Source organism: Pan paniscus, chromosome 10 (assembly GCF_029289425.2).
Source record: "Pan paniscus chromosome 10, NHGRI_mPanPan1-v2.0_pri, whole genome shotgun sequence".
Classification (NCBI taxonomy): Eukaryota; Metazoa; Chordata; class Mammalia; order Primates; family Hominidae; genus Pan; species Pan paniscus.
Window position 1 is genome coordinate 30,607,822 of NC_073259.2, and position 18,583 is coordinate 30,626,404.

The following is an 18,583-nucleotide window of genomic DNA, read 5'->3' on the forward strand; positions in this document are numbered from 1 at the left end:
TGATCTTGAGTCCTCAGAGTATCCCAAACTGCACTGAGCCCATGGTACAGTGAGGATCAGGCATGATCTCCACCAGTTCTGCTCGACATTTGTTAACCCAACACCAAACTTGCTCTCCTTACTCTCAGATACTCATGAAGTCATTCACAAAACTAGTTCTTTCAGCATCTATCCTCCAACAAAGTCTCAAAAACAGCTCTTTCAGCTATTGGCAGTTGATTGCCATCTCATTTCCCTCCTCCGTCTGGCTATTACGCCACCCCGAACTTTAATCTTCCTCCCTGACCCTCCCACCCAAAGCAAAAACCAAATCCTTGCCTAGCAACCCATGGAAACATAGAATTATTCAAAAAGAATTGATTTCTTAAAAAAAAAAAAATGCGTAGGCCAGGCGTGGTGGCTCATGCCTGTAATCCCAGCACTTTGGGAGGCCGAGGCGGGTAGATCATGAGGTCAGTAGATTGAGACCCCGTCTCTACTAACAATACAAAAAATTAGCCAGATGTGGTGGCGGGTGCCTGTTGTCCCAGCTGCTTGGGAGGCTTAGGCAGGAGAATGGTGTGAACCCAGGAGGCGGAGGTTGCAGTGAGCCGAGATCGCGCCACTGCGCTCCAGCCTGGGCGACAGAGCGAGACTCCATCTTAAAAAAAAAAAAAAAAAACTAATGAGGTTCTATATGTAGTTAATGAGGTTCTTTATGTGGTCAATACCAATTTATAAAGAAATTATAGCTGTCCCTCTATATCCATGAGAGACTGGCTCTAGCACCACCTGCAGATACCAAAATCCACAGATGCTCAAGCCTCTTATATAAAGTGGTATAGTATTTGCAGATAACCCACACACATCCTCCTGTACACTTTAAATAATCTCTAGATTACTTATATAATGCGTACACATCTCCTCATTCATGTGGATTCAACATAGTCCTCAGTGTGTGGCAAATTCAAATTTTGCCTTTTGGAACTTTGTGAAGTTTTTTCCCCCTAAATATTTTTGATCCATGGTTGGTTGAATCTACTGATGGGGAACCTATGGATATGGAGAGCCAACTGTATTTCTATTAATGTTTCCAGTTATTTCTATGATATTTAAGAGAACAAAAAATATTTGTATCATCTTTAAGCCTATTATGAGCCCCTCATGTCACATGGTACACAGCAATCCTGTAATCAAATTCATCCCAGGCCACATTCAGCATCAATGATTAACATGCTGCCCCTGATGCTACTTCATTTCCTGAAGGCTGCCAGAAAGAGGTGGTACAAACAAGAGTTTCCTGACATAACTCCATGTGCATAGGAATGTAAATTTAAAGCTAATCACTGAGAAATAAAAATTTTGAAATTGTTCAATTTTTAAAAATTCACTCTGTTCCTAGCACCACCAGCCAAATAGTCCTACCTTAATCCTACCCTAATCCTGTTTTACAGCCTGGACTCAGCTAGACCCTGCTACTAAAACATTAAACCAAAGGATATTGAGGATTCCTTTCCGCTCTGTATCACACGGTTATATACTAAAGGCACATAGTATTGCGAGGGCGATAAATACAAACAAAATTAAACAGTACAAAAGACAACAGTACTGAAGGAGCACAGAAAAGAAGAACGACATCAGGGAATGATTATTAGTCTTAGCTTTGGAACTGGAACTTGAAGAATGAGTAAGATTGGCTGGGTGGAGTTGAGATTATACAGTTTGGCTGTGTCCTCACCTGAATCTCACCTTGAATTGTAATAATCCCCACGTGTCAAGGTTGGGGCCAGGTGGAGATAATTGAATCACGGGGGTGGTTTCCCCTATACTGTTCTCATGGTAGTGAATAAGTCTCACGAGATCTGGTGGTTTTATAAACAGGAGTTCCTCCGCACACGCCCTTTTGCCTGCCGTCACGTAAGTCGTGCTTTTGCTCCTCCTTTGCCTTCTGCCATGATTGTGAGGCCTCCCCAGGCAGGTGAGACTGTGAGTCAATTAAATGTCTTTCCTTTATAAATTACTCAGTTTTGGGTATATCTTTTTTAGCAGTGTGAGAACAAACTAATACATGAGGTAAGGGCAACCCCCAGGAGAGAAAACCATAATAATGTTCTTTTGGAGAAGAACTCTCTCTCCTTTGTTTTTTGTGAGTCTTTCATAATTTTTCTTTTAGCAGTTTGTTTCCATCAGTTACTTTAAATTTAATGCCATCTTCTCACGAACAAATTAGTATTACAAAGCAATTTATTGTCTGATCACTGAGCCAGTTATAACTAAATGCTACTGATTAACATGGATATTTGGTCCTTGCTTAATGTTATTTCAAAAATTAAATTTCCAACTTGTTGAACTGCCTATTCTCAGATCTTTTCATAGGAAATAATCTAGTGCCTTAAGCTGCTTGGACTATACAGGAGCCCATTAAAGCTGATTAAATTTTAATTTTTTTCTAATGAATCCTATTTATATTTATTCTCCCATCATACTGTTACTTATCAAATTAACTCTCTTCACTTGTCACTTTTTTTAATAGAAAAATGGAGCTTATTTTCTGTCCTTTTTAAAGCAAAACATCTAGATTTGTTTTCTGTAGCATGAGATTCATTCTAAGGTGGTAATTCCTTAGCCTATAAAGCAAGGTTTCTATTTCCTCCTCTTTTTTTTTTTTTGAGACAGAGTCTTGCTCTGTTACCCTGGCTGGAGTGCAGTGGTGTGATCACGGCTCCTGCAGCCTTGACCTCCTGGGCTCTGGTGATCCTCTCACCTCAGCCTCCTGAATAGGTGGAACTACAGGCACGTGCCACAAAGCCCGGCTAATTTTTCTATTTTTTGTAGAGACAGGGTTTCGTCATGTTTCCTGGGCTGGTCTTGAAATCCTGGGCTCAAGTGATCAGTCAGTCTTGGCCTCCCAAAGTGCTAGGATTATAGGCGTGAGCCACTATGCCCTGCCCATGGTTTCTACTTCTAAAACCACCAGAGAGACTGTTAAAACATCATTTTCATCTATAAAACCAAGTTTTGGTTAGGACATATAGAACACTGAATGGAAAACTACATTAGGATTAACAAAACCTAGTCCTATATTAATTTTGCATCAGATTTGTATCATCCTGGATAAGCACATGGACTTCTGAATTGTGGTCTCTTCATTTCTATCATCATTCCTGTTATGTTTGTGGGAATGGTGGGAGGGTTAAAGCATTGTCAAAAGCCTTAGTTTATTCTTTGAATCTCTGTGGTGCTTTTGAAAACTATTGTCCAATCAACTTAATCTGGGATGAGGTAATATATACAGTAGTTCAATACTAGAAATCATTGCCTGGTGACCAGAGCCAGTGATTTTAGGTACATGAGTTTAAATATAATTTCAAATTTAAACTTTAATGTAACCAAGTAGGTATCTCTTTGTGAAATCTCCCTACTATCCTAGAAGTTTAATTTCTCCTTTCTAATTCTGTACCTTGTATAACTAATCTGGCACATATCTTGATATACTGTAATTTTTAGGGTCCACTATTGTACTGCACATTCCTTAAGGAAAAGGGCTGGACTTCATTTATTCTCAAGGGGAGCAGGGTGGAGAATGAGTAAGACACAGGCTCAAAAGCCAACCTGCTGGCTTTAAATCCAGGTTACACCACTGGCCGTCTCTGTGATCTTAATATCTCCCTCCCATAGTTTTCTCAGTTTTAAAATGAAGACATTAATAAAAGCATCTTGCTAGTTGGGATTAAATAAATGAATATATGTCATTGGGGTCAATTCAAGTTTTATAGGCCTAAAGTTTAAACAATTTTGTAGAACTCCTTAAGAGAAAGAAAACAAAATTTAGTGTGGAAATAGATATATTTAAAGTGATGAAAGAACAAGTTACACACAAAAAACACAGAATGTAGCAAGATATCTTAAGAAAACTAAGAGCCTAATATACCTCTATAATTTTTCCTTCTTTTTTGGCTATATGTTCTTTGATTGCATTTTCATACAAAAAGTTTACTTGAGATAACACAAAGATTTTAATAGTTAGCATAGCTGATTGAAGTTTGTTTTTTATTAATCATTTGGAAACGTTTATCTCTGCTTTACAACTCATCAGTAGTGTCATACACATTTTTAGGATTATTGTCAAATTTGGGAAAGCCTCTATCAAGATATTTCTGGCCTGCAACTTCATGTTACAATGGCTGGTGAGTTTTCATGATGAGTGGTTGGAGCATTCCTGGAGGTCAGTCCAACACTGAATGACTAAAAACAGATTGCTTCTACAAGACAGTGACTGCCAAACACAAATATTCTCTAGAACAGAAACTAAATATATGATGAATTTAATTTCCCCTTAACTGGATCTGCAAAATTCTTGTGGTAACTTCCATGCCACTCAACATGACATTTTGCAGAATTTTAGGATGTATCTGTTTAGGTGAACACATTGCTAAAACCTCTTCCAAAGTTTTGAAAGGGGCTGTGGAAATGAGGGGACCTGAACGTTAGCTTCATTAGCTTCATGGTAATCTGCCTGCTGCTTACTAAGAACTGTGTAACAAGTGACTATTCCAGCACAGTTAGCACAGCACACAAGCAGGGGCACACCAAAGACTCAAACCGCTAGAAAGACATCTTCTTTCTTCATCCTAGCTGAGAGTTAATTCCTCAGTGTGGAAGAAATTAAGACTGCTACCAGCCTTCCTTGAATTCCCTCCAAACCCATGTGAGTAAACTTCTGCATCATTTTCTCTGCTTAGCACTCTATTTTCTCACCAAACTGATGCCCTGTCAGGAGTTCCAGTTCATTTGGCTAGAGTGAGAACATCTGTTTAAGTTATCTGTTGTTGCCTAACAAATGTCAAAGAAAAAAATTATTCATGACACTCGGTAAAGCACAGTAAGGCAGACATTTTTCAGAACATCTTGGTAGGTGAAGGGATGGCACAGTGGGGTCTTACAGTAGGGGAGAGAGATTGTGCTCAACCTCAAACAACAAAAAAGTGGACATTTCTATCTAGAAAAAGCAGGGTGGGGTCAGTGGGTGGAAAATTACTAACTGGAAACATCAGGGGTAAGGGAAGATTCTGGCTGAACTGACCTAACAGGGTTCTTGCTAAAGGCAGGCAGTGCTGATCAGACATCACCTGGATGCCGGTGGAGGGGGAGGAAAATGATCAGGTATCGAAGGTGATCAGATACTGAGGATGGGGAATTCTGGCTAAATGGACTTGGCAGGATTCTTGTTAAAACTGCATTCTATAAGGAAGGATACTGGAGTCCAAGAAGAGACTGATCTAACTTTGATTCTTTGTCACAAAGTATCGAAAAACAGCTGCTTAAAACAACAATTTTATTGTTCATAATTCTGTGGGTTAGGAATTAGGTGGGGTTCACTGGGTATATCTCATCTCCCTTCCATGTAGTATCAGCTGGGGTCACACATGCTGTTGCATTCAGCTGAGAGCTCAGCTGGGGCTGCAACATTCAAGATGGCTTCACTCACATGGCACCTAGGCTGAGTGTGACTGGAATGGCTGAGGACTGGCTGGATCTCTTTCTCTCTGTCTCCTGGAAATCCAATATTTAACAGCACAACTCTTGCTTCCATGCTGGCTGGATCCTAACACAATGAAAATGGAAGCTGCCAGGTCTCCAAAAGGACAGACCCAAACTGGCACTGAGTATTGCTGCTACATTTTCTTGGCCAAAACAAGTCACAAGTGAGCCCAGATTCAAAGGGAAGAAAGATAGGTTCTACCTCTTGATGGGAGAGGCAACATGCATGTTGGTGGCCGTCTTTACAGACAATTTTCTACAATGTGTCCTCTGGCCACAACAATTCATGTCTCTCCGATAGGCAAAATATACCCAACCTCCTTTCCTTCTCTCTACCTGCTAAAGCCTCATCTAGTTACCCATTAGACTTAAACTCCAGTCTGCATCCAGTCCTGATAGCTCTCTGTAGAGAAAAAGAGACTTTGTAAAGAGAGAGACCATGCAGAGTGGAAACAGTGGATCCAGGTTGACAGCCAGCACCAAAGCCCCAGATGGATGAGCAAGACCATCTTGGACCCTCCAGCCCTAGTTGAGGGTCTCAGACAGCACCATGTGGAGTGGAGAAGAACCACCTCAACTGATCCCTGCTGGAATTTGTAACCCACAGAGTCATAAGTAATAAAATTATTGTTTTAAGCCACTAAATTTTTGGATATTATGCAGCAATAGCTAGCTGAAGCAATATTTGACTTAGACTTTATCTTCATTTATTTCTTGCTTCTTTTATTACCGTAGGATTTGCCTTGGATTCACCTTTTGTCATTAAGCCTGACATTGAGTTTCCATTCCTCCACCCTGTGTCCCTTAAGCTTGTTTGCCCCAGATTCCTCATTCTCCGTATCAGTGTCTGTGGCCAAAATCATCAAATGTTTCATGCCTCCCTTCCATACAACAAAGATCATTGGATTTGTGATTAGGAACTCATAAGTTTCCATTTCCATGACAGATATGTGGATAAGAGCCAGGTTGTGAGATTGAGGAGTGGTGAAAAAAACCCAAAAATAGCCCGTGTAAACTTTACAAGGTTTGAGAATAAAAGGAGAGTAGAGGATGGGGAGATAGGTTAAGGGGGATAGGGATGGGGCTAAAAGAGGAAAAAAGAAATAAATAGAAATTATATAAATAAAAATAGATGTGTATATAGATATTTACACATCTATATACCTGTACCTGTCTATACTTGTACCTGTCTCTGTATCTACATCTACATCTTTATTCCAGGCCAAGATGTGACTATTTGAAGACCTGAAGTAGTTCTGAAAAGATTTAGGAAATATAAATCCAAGGTGTCTAAAATCTCACAAAATTACCAAGGATGATGATTGAGAAAGCATAGAGAGCAAAGTTATGAGTCAGAAATACAAACTTCTTGTGGAAAATGACTGAAACAAATCCTTCATACAGTATCATATTTCATGACAAAATTAGATTAAGAAAATCCCATCACATGCAGGGGAAAATAATTGTGACTTGCCAGCTTCTCTATCTTCAAATAAGCTTATGCTGAAGATAGAAAATCAAGGAAGCAGACAAAATGTTGAAAATTCCATAAGAGACTGCATGACACACCTGGCATATGAGGCAATTATGATCTTATATTTACTAATATTACTGTTCTAACAAGCTCCTCAGTGCGATATTCTGAAACATTACCATCTGGCAGAAATCAAAAGTAAATGTCTCAAAATTCACTACATACCCTGAAAGAGAATTTAAAGAGACAATTATATATTCAGTATCTTCAAATCCATAGAAATACCTGTTACACTGAATTGGTTCTAGGATACGGTACAACAGTGAATTTTGTGAGGATTAAAAATGCCTTCATGGGATGGAAGATTATCATATCTCTACTTCCAATGCAAATGAGAGACTAGTTCCTAAATCACATACTATAGTATCACTATATACTCATGAAATAGTACTTCCAGAGACAGAAAATCAAGTTGCCCTAAAAATGACATCACGAAGGGCTCACTCGTATACAAATGGCAGCAATAGCCTGACAGCCTTACCACAAAAGGTTACCTCAGGCAAGAAAATGATATATGTGATCATTTTACCAAATGTTTTGTCATGACATAATGAGTTGCCATTTTTCTGTTTCCTGTAACACTTTCCTTGCCTCCTCCCCTACCTACATGGTTTTTGTTCCATCAACACCTCACTTCTAGGTACCAGTAATTGAGTCAGTTTTTGCTGTGGTAACGCTGCAGAAAAACAAGCTAAATATATTCATTTTCACAATACATGTGGCTTCAGGCTGCAGATGACTGAGGGCTGGCTCTATGTGTCTTCTCTTCTTAGTTTGAGACTTGGTCGAAAGAGCCACCTCTCACTGCACATGCTGTTCTGTCATGGCAGAAGATGGGAACAGCAAGCTGTGATGAATCAAGCAATTGTGCTTAAAGCTTTTGTGCAGAATCGGCACATTGCTACTTCTGCTCACATCCTGTTGGCCAAAGTGTGTCATAATATCACATGGCCAACCCCCAAAATCAAGGAGGTGAGGAGAAATACTCCTTTCATAGTGACCACCTTACACGACAAAGGGCGGGGGTGGGATATTCTATTACAAAGAGGGGCTGGGCATGGTGGCTCACACCTGTAATCCCAGCACATTGGGAGGCCGAGGCAGGTGGATCACTTGAAGTCAGGAGTTCAAAACCAGCCTGGTCAACATGGTGAAACCCCATCTTTACTAAAAATACAAAAATTAGCTGGGCGTGGTGGTACACACCTATAATCTCGCTACTCGGGAGGCTGAGGCACGAGAATCGCTTGAGCCTGGGAGGCAGAGTTTGCAGTGAGCTGAGATTGTGCCACTGCACTTCAGCCTAGATGACAGAGTGTGACTCTGTCTCAAACAAAAACCAAACCAAAGGAAAAGAAAACCCCAAAATCAAACAGGGAGCAAGGAGTTGGAAACAATTATCTAATCTATTGTCACTTCAAAATAGTTCCTTATTTCAGGGTGACATTAGTTCATTCATTCATGAATTCAACACTTATTGAGTACCAAATATATACTGGATATTGCTCTTAGTGCTTGGACTACCTCAGCAGACAAAACAGACAAAGCCTTCTCTCATGAGGTTTATATTCTAGCTGGTATTTCTAAATAGAGTATTGGAACCTACACTTCAGGTTTGCTTGCTATTGTCCATGAAGTTAGGTTTGGTGGTGATCTTTCACTTGCTGTTGGACTGCTCTTTTTTTTGTTTTGTTTTAAAATGATTCTACCTCTGCCTCAGCAATGCTAGTTATGAACATTTTGAAGTAGGAAGTGATGCCAGATTATAATTACATGAGTTTATATATGTGAAATCTCTAAAATGTTGCCAGATGATGTTATGTAAAAATGTTAAGTATAAATTGGGAGCTGAAATAATGCCCAGAGAAATATTTGTTATCCACACTAACCAAAATTTTGAAAAAGGGTACAAAATATTATTAGAATGAAGAAGATCTAGCATTCGATAGCACAACAGGGTGACTATAGTCAATAATAATTTATTGTACATTTAAAAATAAAAGAGTAAAACTGGATTGTAACACAAAGGATAAATGCTTCAGGGGATGGGTACTCCATTTCCCTGATGTGATTATTACACATTGCATGCCTGTGTCAAAATATCTCATGTACCTCATAAATATGTACACCTATGTACCTACAAAAATTAAAAATTAAAAGAGTAACAAAACAGAGGAAGGAAAGAAACAGAAGACACCATCTGAAAAGGCAGAGATCCAGCATACAGAGAAGATGGGGAGTTAGACTTTCTATGTCCCTTCCTAAGTCATACGTTCACTCATGATTCAGTTATTTATCCAGTGCTTCTTTCGCATCTCCTACTATGTTACCTGTTCTCTCGTAGGTGCTGGGAATACAGTAGTAGGCAAAATGGACAAATCTTGACTTCATGAAGCCTATGTTTTAGTGGAGGGAGAAAACAAGTAATTAAGTAAAATACGTAAGATGCCAGATGATGCAGCAGTTTGGAAAGTAAAGGTCACTGTCAAAATGGTGAGAAGAGTCTAATTAATGTAGTTAATAAAGAGCTTAATAAAGGTTAGTAATTAATAAAACAGTGCTTAAAGCACAAGGGATATGCTATGCCCTGGAGCTAGTAACAGGGAGGGGCTCTTAACACCTGAAAGTAAGGAGAGGGAGAAGTTACTCAGAGAAGGGAGCTGAAGGGAGAGAGCTGCTTGATAGGGAGTGTGGTCCTCACAAAAGGGAGGCAACCAGCTGGCCATGGTGGCTCACACCTGTAATCCTAGAACTTTGGGAGTCCAAGGCAGATGGATCATCTGAGGTCAGGAGTTCAAGACCAGCCTGGCCAGCATGGTGAAACCCCGTCTCTGCTAAAAAAAAAAAAAAAAAAAAAAAAAAAGGCACAAAAATAATTAGCTGGGCATGGTGGCACGCGCCTGTAGTCCCAGCTACTCAGGAGGCTGAGGTAGGAGAATCACTTGAACCCGGAAGGCAGAGGTTGCAGTGAGCCGAGATCACACCACTGCCTCCAGCCTGGGCGACAGAGCGAGGCTCCATTTCAAAAAAAAAAAAAAAAAAAAAAAAGGGAGGCAGCTAACACACTGGGACTTGGCAGGAGCGGAGCTGGGAGAATAAATTCCCAACCTCTTTCTCTTCCCTCCTTGGATCTCGTTCTGCTGCCTTTTATTGGTCAAACCCGACAGGAAGCGGAAGGACAGCAGAGCTTGTTGATGGAGAGCATCCGGTCAGCCTCCTGGTACACGTGGCAAGGCTGAGACGGTGGCAAGTGAATATGGGGGTGGGGCTGGAAGACATCCAGGGCAGATGACGGTAAGTGCTATGGTGAAAAATAAAGTAGGAAAGAGAGACAAGGAGGAAATAGGGTAAGGGACTGACATTTTGAAATAGGGGGCTCAGAGGAGGCCTAAATCAACAAGATTGTGATATTTAAGCAAAGACTTGGAGGCTGAGGAATCTGAGGGAAGAGTATTTCAGGCAAGGGAACGCAGATGAGAAGTCTCTGAAGCAAAACATTCCCTTGGGGCTGGAATGGAGTCCAGCTGCAGCCACAGCGGGGATGAAAGCAGTCAGCGAACTGCCCCAAGTGGAGCAGCTTCTGTGACCCCTCCACTTTGGGGTCTGAGTGGGCACCGCTCCTACCTGTTCTCTGCCTGTGAGCACCTGGGAGAGACTCTTAGGGTGTAAGTGAGGAGGGGTGGTAGTGGGGCTCTATCTCTTGTGCCATGACCCTGAAGAAAAGAACCTTTGTCCTTTTGAAATGGCATCGTTTGTGTGGGATAAAACTTGAGGTTCGTTGTCTAATGCCAAGGAAATCGAGGACGCCGACAAACACAAGGAGTGAGTTTAAGAGTAGAGGCTTAATAGGTGAAAGAGAAAAGAGAAAAGCTCTGTCTCCTGCAGAGAGAGATGGGCTTCCGAGTGGGTCTTCCAGTTTTGTGGTGAAATGCACGGGGTTTTATAGACGAGCTTGAGGATGCGGTGTCTGCTTTACATAGGGCCTGAGATATTGGTCGGACCAGGTGTGCTGTTTGCATAGCACACGAAGAAACTGGCCGCCCCACCCTAATCTTTTATTATACAAATGGGTTCCCTACCTGGCTAATGCCATGTTGCCTGCTTCTTTACTGTACACGTGGTTGACAAAAGGGAAGATGGAGACTCCATGTTGAACACGCCTGGCTCCCATTGTAGCCTTTTCCTGTTGGCACAGCTGCCAGCATTCACCCGTGCGAGCTTCTAGCTTGCTTTTCTATGCTTGCAGCTTGATTTTTCAGGCTGCTCTTTGTTAGAAAAGAAATGATTTGGGGGTTGCTTTTACATTAAAAGAGAAACCTTGCCAAGGACTCTCTTTCCCTCACTATCTGCCTTAATAATTTCTTTCTAGCTCCTGTATCACTTTCTCTCCCTCTCCCTATCTTTCAAATTTTCCTTGGTTAATAGAGGCAGATGAAGGAATAAAGCAATCTTTTAGAGATGCAATGTTTCTGACTTTTCTTCTTAATTTCTAAGCAGATTTGAAGAAAATTACCTGATTTATGTATGTATGTTTGTATTTATTTCTATTTTTTTGAGATGGAGTTTTGCTCTTATCGCCCAGGCTGGAGTGCAATGGTGTGATCTCGGCTCACTGCAACCTCTGCCACCTGGGTTCAAGTGATTCTCCCGCCTCAAGCCTCCTAAGTAGCGCCTGCCACAACATCCAGCTAATTTTTGTATTTTTAGTAGAGATGGGGTTTCACCATATTGGCCAGGTTGGTCTGGAGCTCCTGACCTCAGGTGATCCACCCACCTCAGCCTCCCGAAGTTCTGGGATTACAGGCATGAGCCACTGCACCTGGCCAAATTACCTGTTTTAAAGAAAACTATTGAGAACCTTAGAATTTTAAAATTTAACCTCCCCCCACCCACCCCATTCCTGTGAAGATATATGTGAGGACAGGAGGGGAGCTATAGCAAGAAAGCTCATCCTCTCACTTGTGCCATGGTGTGTACACCATTCTTTTCTGAAACACAGAGAACTGTACTGAAAGATATAATAACATATTTTTCGAATTAACTTTTCCATGGTGACACTAAAGTGAGTATGATAGAATTGTAAGAGGAAAAAAGCAATTCTGAACAGTTGACCCTGTCTTTAGAGAAAATGTAGTCATTTTACTCATCTATTTTATCTGCTTAAATCATATGGATCAAATAAAATCTTAGGTACAAAGGGTGAAAATGCTTGTCAGAAGCCTTCATAAGAATAAATTCCTATTCAATAGACAATAACGATGCTGTGACTGTGTCTAGATTTTTAAGAGGATTTTGGGTTATTATTCATGTCTCCAGTGGGCCTATGCAGACTTTATTATTGATCCTTCAACAGCAGGAAAATAAAAGCAGCAGAAGTGTTAAATGTATAGAAAAATTATCTTTCATGAATTATGAAGAATATTCCCATGAATAACATTACGATATGATCTGCCAGGAGAAAAGCGAGAAAGTCAGATTTTCTTGGAGTGATTTTTCTAAAACAATCATTAGTTTGATGTTTAAATGTTTTGAATTTCTGATTTCCATTTCTTTAGAATGCAGTAGAAATTACAGATTATTCCCTTACCGCCTTTTAAAATGTAAAGTCAGTCTGTAGTCTATAAATTGGGTTTCCTTTGAATCCACAACTACACTAGAGTGAAAGGTATATTACCACTTTGATTTCTGTTCAAGAAAGAAATATATTCAGTATTAAATTCAGTAAAGAGAAATTGAAGCAGGCTGCTGGATAGTATATCTGATCTGTGACTTTCTTGGATTTGGTGACAACAGAGATGAATATTTCACTCTTAGTTTTTTAAAAAAGCTGTTGAAGTTGCATTGGCTATTAATTTTATTCTCTTCTTTCCCAGAAGAGTCTAGACTAATGCAAAATCTTCTGGAGTCATGAAAAGTAAAATGTTGTTAAAATGTCTGATTATCTGAGCGCCAGTGCTCATAAGTGCCATAAGTTATCATTATGGAATCTGTAAACAATTAATAGAGCAGCTAACTTTCCAGAGTTTCCTAATTCTCTTCTCATCCAGAACGATGAAATAATGCTGAGTAAATAGAGGATATGTTACATACTACTGAAACTGCATATGGGTAAAGAAGGCTGGGAAAAGATGCTGTGTTTAAAAATAAGTATGGCTGGTTGCGGTGGCTCATGCCTATAACCTCAGAACTTTGGGAGGCCGAGGTGGGCAGATCATTTGAGGTCAGGAGTTCGAGACCGGCCTGGCCAACAGGGTGAAACCCCGTCTCTACTAAAAATACAAAAATTAGCCGGGTGTGGTGGGGCACGCCCGTAATCCTAGCTACTGGGGAGGCTGAGGCAGGAGAATCGCTTGAACCTGGGAGGCGGAGGTTGCAGTGAGCCAAAGTTGTGCCACTGTACTCCAGCCTGAGCAACAGAGTGAGACTCCTTCTCAAAAAGAAATAAGTAAATACATAGAGTAATACACTATTGTCTTGCAAACTGACACAAACCTTTTGGGCATTTATACTTCTTAGATAATTTTTTGATAGCGATAGATTATAGCTAATATTTGAAAGTAGATTTGTTGTCAACTTGACTGGGCCATGGGGTGTCCGGATGTTTGGTCAAACATTTTGGGTGTCTGTGTTTTTGGATGAAATTAACATTTAGCTTGGTAGACTGAGTAAAGCAGATTGCCCTTCTTAATGTGGATAGGCCTCATCCAATCAGTTAAGGCTTGAGTAGAACAAAAAGGCTGACTCTTCCTCAAATATGAGGGAACTACTCCCTGACTGCTTTGAGCTAGGACATTGGTCTTTTCTGGCCTTTAGACTCAGACTGAAACATTGGCTCTTCTTGGGTCTCAAGCCTGCTGCTTTCACACTGAACCTTGGCTCTCCTGGAGAGAACCTGGCTCTCCTGGTGCTCAGGACTTGGGACTCAGGCTGGAACTATACATTGGCTTTGCTGGGTCTCCAGCTTCCTGACTGCAGACCTTGGGTCTTAGACTCCAAAATTGCATGAGCAAATTAATGATTATCTATCTGTCTGTCTGTCCATCTGTCCGTCCGTCCATCCATTCGTCTGTCCATCCATCTATTTATTCTTTCATCCATCCACCCTCTTGGTTCTGTTTCTCTGGAGAATTCTGACTAATACAACACCCAAAGAAATTACACACACACACACACACATATATATATATAATGTGTACATGCGTATCCCCTAGAGAAAAAAGTAACTTCCTATTTTATGGACCAGGAAAGTTGAGAACATTATCCAAGAACACATATAGAAATAGATGGACTTGGGATTTGAATCTAGGTGTGTCTGACTCCAGAGGAGACCTCTGATGAAGACTATTATCTTTACTGGCTTGAACAATGAGCAGTTTACTTAGCAAATTGTGGATGAAATATACATGAGGAATAGTATATGAAAAAATAATTCCTAGGGAAATTTCTATTTTGTATTTAATATTAATTCTCTTGTTCTTTAGAATATATCCTGGATCCTTAAAACAGCACAGATGAGTTAAATCTATGAATTTATTCCCAGCAAATGAGTGCTTGGGAATATGTCTGATGCATATTTGAGGGTTTAACAACTCCGCAACATGCTCTAAAAATAAAAATAACACAGCACATGCTGTACATTCACTTGTCAAATTCCTTACATCACTGTGTGAACAGTTTTGTGATTCCTGGAAATACTGACTCGAATGTTTTTCTCATTGGCCCTTACAACTCATAACAAATCGAGGAAGCTTCTGAGAGACTCTCTTAATGGAAATCATCTTTTAAAATGAAGAAGCTTTATCGATTAAAATAAAACAGCAAGTTCCAAACATGTGGCTCTTAGTTTTAGGTTTTATCAATACTTGTATGGCTTAGGCAAGTTTAGGCATATTACTCTGATAAAGAATTCATTTTCTAGTAACAGAGATGGAAGTTAGCAGCAGATTCTTTTTCTCTCCTTACATGAGTATGCCTTTCCTCAGAAATACCAACCCACAAGGTACAAATAAGGTTAGGAGTCATTAGTGCCTCAGCTTTCCTTTTTTGAGGTCCAGTGGAGAATGGAGATGGAAGTGCTAGCTAAAGAGAAGAGATGTACCACAGTTTATTCTCCAGGACAAATGGAGCATGGATGTTCTGTTCATGGACACTTGAGTTGTTTCCAGTTTTAGTTTTTATAAAGATGCCATGAACATTTTTTTGCACAAAAAATAAATAAGGAGGAGAGATGGAGGCTACAGTTTTTTTACTCCAGGGAGAATTTAGCTCATGCTGGTGTGGAAGAGGAGGGTTGGGTCCTCTTGGCAGCCTGCGGGTCTCTGAAGGAAATTGGGACTTCCTAGTTGGTTTGGTGGAGTCACTTTCATCAGAGATGGAGAAGCATTGACTGACAGTAGAGGTGTGGACATGATGTGCACTGTGTTGTCTCAGGGTCAGCAGCAGTGTGGCCACCAGGCATTCCCTGGTATGGGGCCAGTCAGGGACTGTCCTTCCTGACTCTTATTCAGACTAGCCAGCAACTTGGGGACTAGTCTGCCCAGGCACAAGTCATCACCAGTTCTTTAACAATACACAGTGAAAGCCAATCATGTTCTTATAATTCATAGAATAGATGCCTAAGTTAAAATAGCTACATTATTGTTTTCAGCCAGCTTATCAACTGAGTGTTTGTGTGTGATGCCCAGGGAAATAAATTCTAAGTATAAACTGGCATTTGTTCCGTGGGACTAAGTCTCGGAGACTCTTAAGGGGTGGTTCCCAGAACTCCTACCAAAACACAGCTTTGCATTAATATGGTTGTGCGTTAATAAAGATATTTCACCTAACTTTGTATAAACTGCCTGAAAAAATACTTTTTTTTCCTTCAGTGTTTCTGTTTTTTTCCTACCAGTGTTTTTCCTATTAGTGTATCAGTACATTCTGTTCTTTTAAAAAACTTCTTTTATACTTGAGAAATTTTTGCTACTCTTTATATAATTTTGTTCCTTACTTTTCTCCTCCATATTATGTCATATACATCTTCCATATTGGCATAGTTAAAAAAATGTATTCAGATATCATTCACATACTATAAAATTCACCCTTTAAAGGAATATAATTCAGTGTTTTTCAGTATATTGAGGTTGTATTACCATTAACACTAATTCCAGAAATTTCAGCCCCCCAAATAAACTTCATACCTGCTGGCAGTAACTACCCATTTCCCTCTTTCTCCAGCTCCTGGAAACCACCAATCTATTTTCTCTCTATATAGATTTGTCTATTCTGGACATTTCATGTTAAGTGGAATCATATGATATGTAGCCTTTTATGTCTGGCTTCTTTTAGTTAGCACAGTGTTTTCAAGGTTCACCACTCTGTAGTATAAATCAGTACTTCATTTTTTTGGCTTAGTAGTATTCCATTGTATGGCTTAGTCTTTTTTAAACAATATTTTTAGTGAATACACAGTATTGGAAAGGTGGCTATACCATCATTAATATTATTCTATAGAAATTTAAATTTTTTTTTCTGTTACAGATAATGCTGAGGAGAATTACTTGTGTGTGTGTGTTTTTTTTTCTCTCAGATTTAGAATTGTTTTCATAGATAGTGCCTTCTCTCTGTATCCTCACATGGTGGGAAGGAAGAATGAGTTGCCTTGGGCCTATTTTCTAAGGGCACTAATTCCATTCATGAGGGCTCTTCCCTTATGACTTAATTACCTCCTAAAGGTATCACCTCCTAATACCAGTGCCTTGAGCATTAGGATTTTAACACACAAATTTAGGGAGGATATAAATATTCAGCTTATAATGAGAGAGAAAGAGAGAAAAAGAGAGCAATATTAATAGAGGTTGAAAGAGATAGAGAGGCCTTCAAAGACAGAGGTGGCCCAGCCAGCAGACATCTTGGAGGACAGTGGATTTGATTTGGGGCCTAAAAGAGAGTAAAATATGGATAGAAAGAATGCAGCAAGGAGGATATTCTTCAGAGAAAGGATTTACAAAAATAGATGTGGCTAGAGTAAATCTAGCATCCATGGCAAGTGAGAAGTGAAAGGTAGGACTATAGGGTAAAATTGCAGAAGGTTAGTAGGCCAAGCTAAAGAGTATAAGCTTTATTCTAAATGTAATTGGAGGCGGGGCCCAGTGGCTCACACATGTAATCCCAATGTTTGGGAGGCAGAGACAGGAAATTGCTTGAGGGTAGGAATTCAAGACTAGCCTAGAAAACATATGAGACCCTGTCTCTACAAAAATTACTTAGTCAGGCATGGTGTTGTGCACCTCTATAGTCCCAGCTACTTAGGAGGCTGAAGCAGAGGAACGTTTGAGCCCTGGAGGTCGAGGCTGCAGTGTGCTGTGATTGCACCACGGCACTCCAGCCTGGGTGACAGAGTGAGATCCGGTCTCAAAAACAAAAAATGTAATGGGAGATTTTGAAACTTGTTGAGAAAAGTAGAGCATGAGAGGAGTGGTATTTTTTTAAAAATTCATATAGACAGCAGGGAGACACATTAGGAGGCTGTAGTAATAATCTTGGAATAGAACTGGGCCTATTCTTAAGAAAGTGGACCTTCTGGAAGTATTACCAAAAACAGAAAACAAGAATCATTTTAAAGAGATAGTTATAGGACTTTATTAAATAAGAATTATAAATAAAATTAAAAAATAAAGTCAACACATCTGCGTTCAAGACCAGGGAATAATGGGTGTTTCATTATTGACAGGTTTATTGAAGACAGAAGCGGGGGATCTGATTTGGGGATGATTACAAATTCAGATTTGAGACATACATATTTGGTTGAGACCATAGTAGACTATATTAATACACACTTTCCTAAAACATATGCTGCTTTTGTACATCTAATGAAAATTTGCATTGGGAGTACTTACTCCTTCAAGGAATCTTTGGTCAACCCTTTTGTAAAAATAAGATACTTTATTTTATTTTTATTTTTTTGAGACAAGTTCTTGCTCTGTTACCCAGGCTAGAGTGTAGTGGCATGATCACAGCTCAGTGCAGCCTTCACCTCCCGGGCTCATGTGATCCTCCCACCTCAGCCTCCCAAGTAGTTGGGACTATAGGCACATGCCACCACACCTGGCTAATTTTTGCATTTTTTTGGTAGAAACAGGATTTTGCCATGTTGCCCAGGGTGGTCTTGAACTCCTGGGCTCAAGCAGTCCACCCACCTTGGCCTCCCAAAGTACTAGGATTACAGGTGTGAGCCACTGCGCCCAGCCAAAAGAAGATATTTTAATGTAAATTTTGTTTTTTCTCTTTTTGTTTTTTTTAGACGGAGTCTTACTGTGTCACCCAGGCTGGAGTGCGGTGGTGTGATCTTGGCTCACTGCAACCTCCGCCTCCTGGGTTCAAGTGATTCTTCTGCCTCAGCCTCCTGAGTAGCTGGGACAACAGGTGTGTGCCACCACGCCTGGCTAATTTTTGTATTTTTAGTAGAGATGGGAGTTTCACCATATTGGCCAGGCTGATCTCGAACTCCGGACCTCATGATCTGTACCCCCTCAGCCTCCCAAAGTGCTG

General features: G+C 40.2%; 1 protein-coding gene across 1 annotated transcript in view; it reads left to right on the top strand.

Annotated features, from left to right (window-relative positions):
• The first annotated feature begins 9,425 nt into the window (after positions 1-9,425).
• Positions 9,426-18,583, top strand: part of LOC117975399 (T-box transcription factor TBX20-like) — a 60,464-nt gene continuing 51,306 nt past the window's right edge. The window contains exon 1 of the mRNA XM_055096519.1: positions 9,426-10,348. Within this exon, the coding sequence (XP_054952494.1) occupies positions 10,343-10,348 (6 nt within the window). The 5' untranslated portion in view covers positions 9,426-10,342. The remainder of the gene's footprint in view (positions 10,349-18,583) is intronic.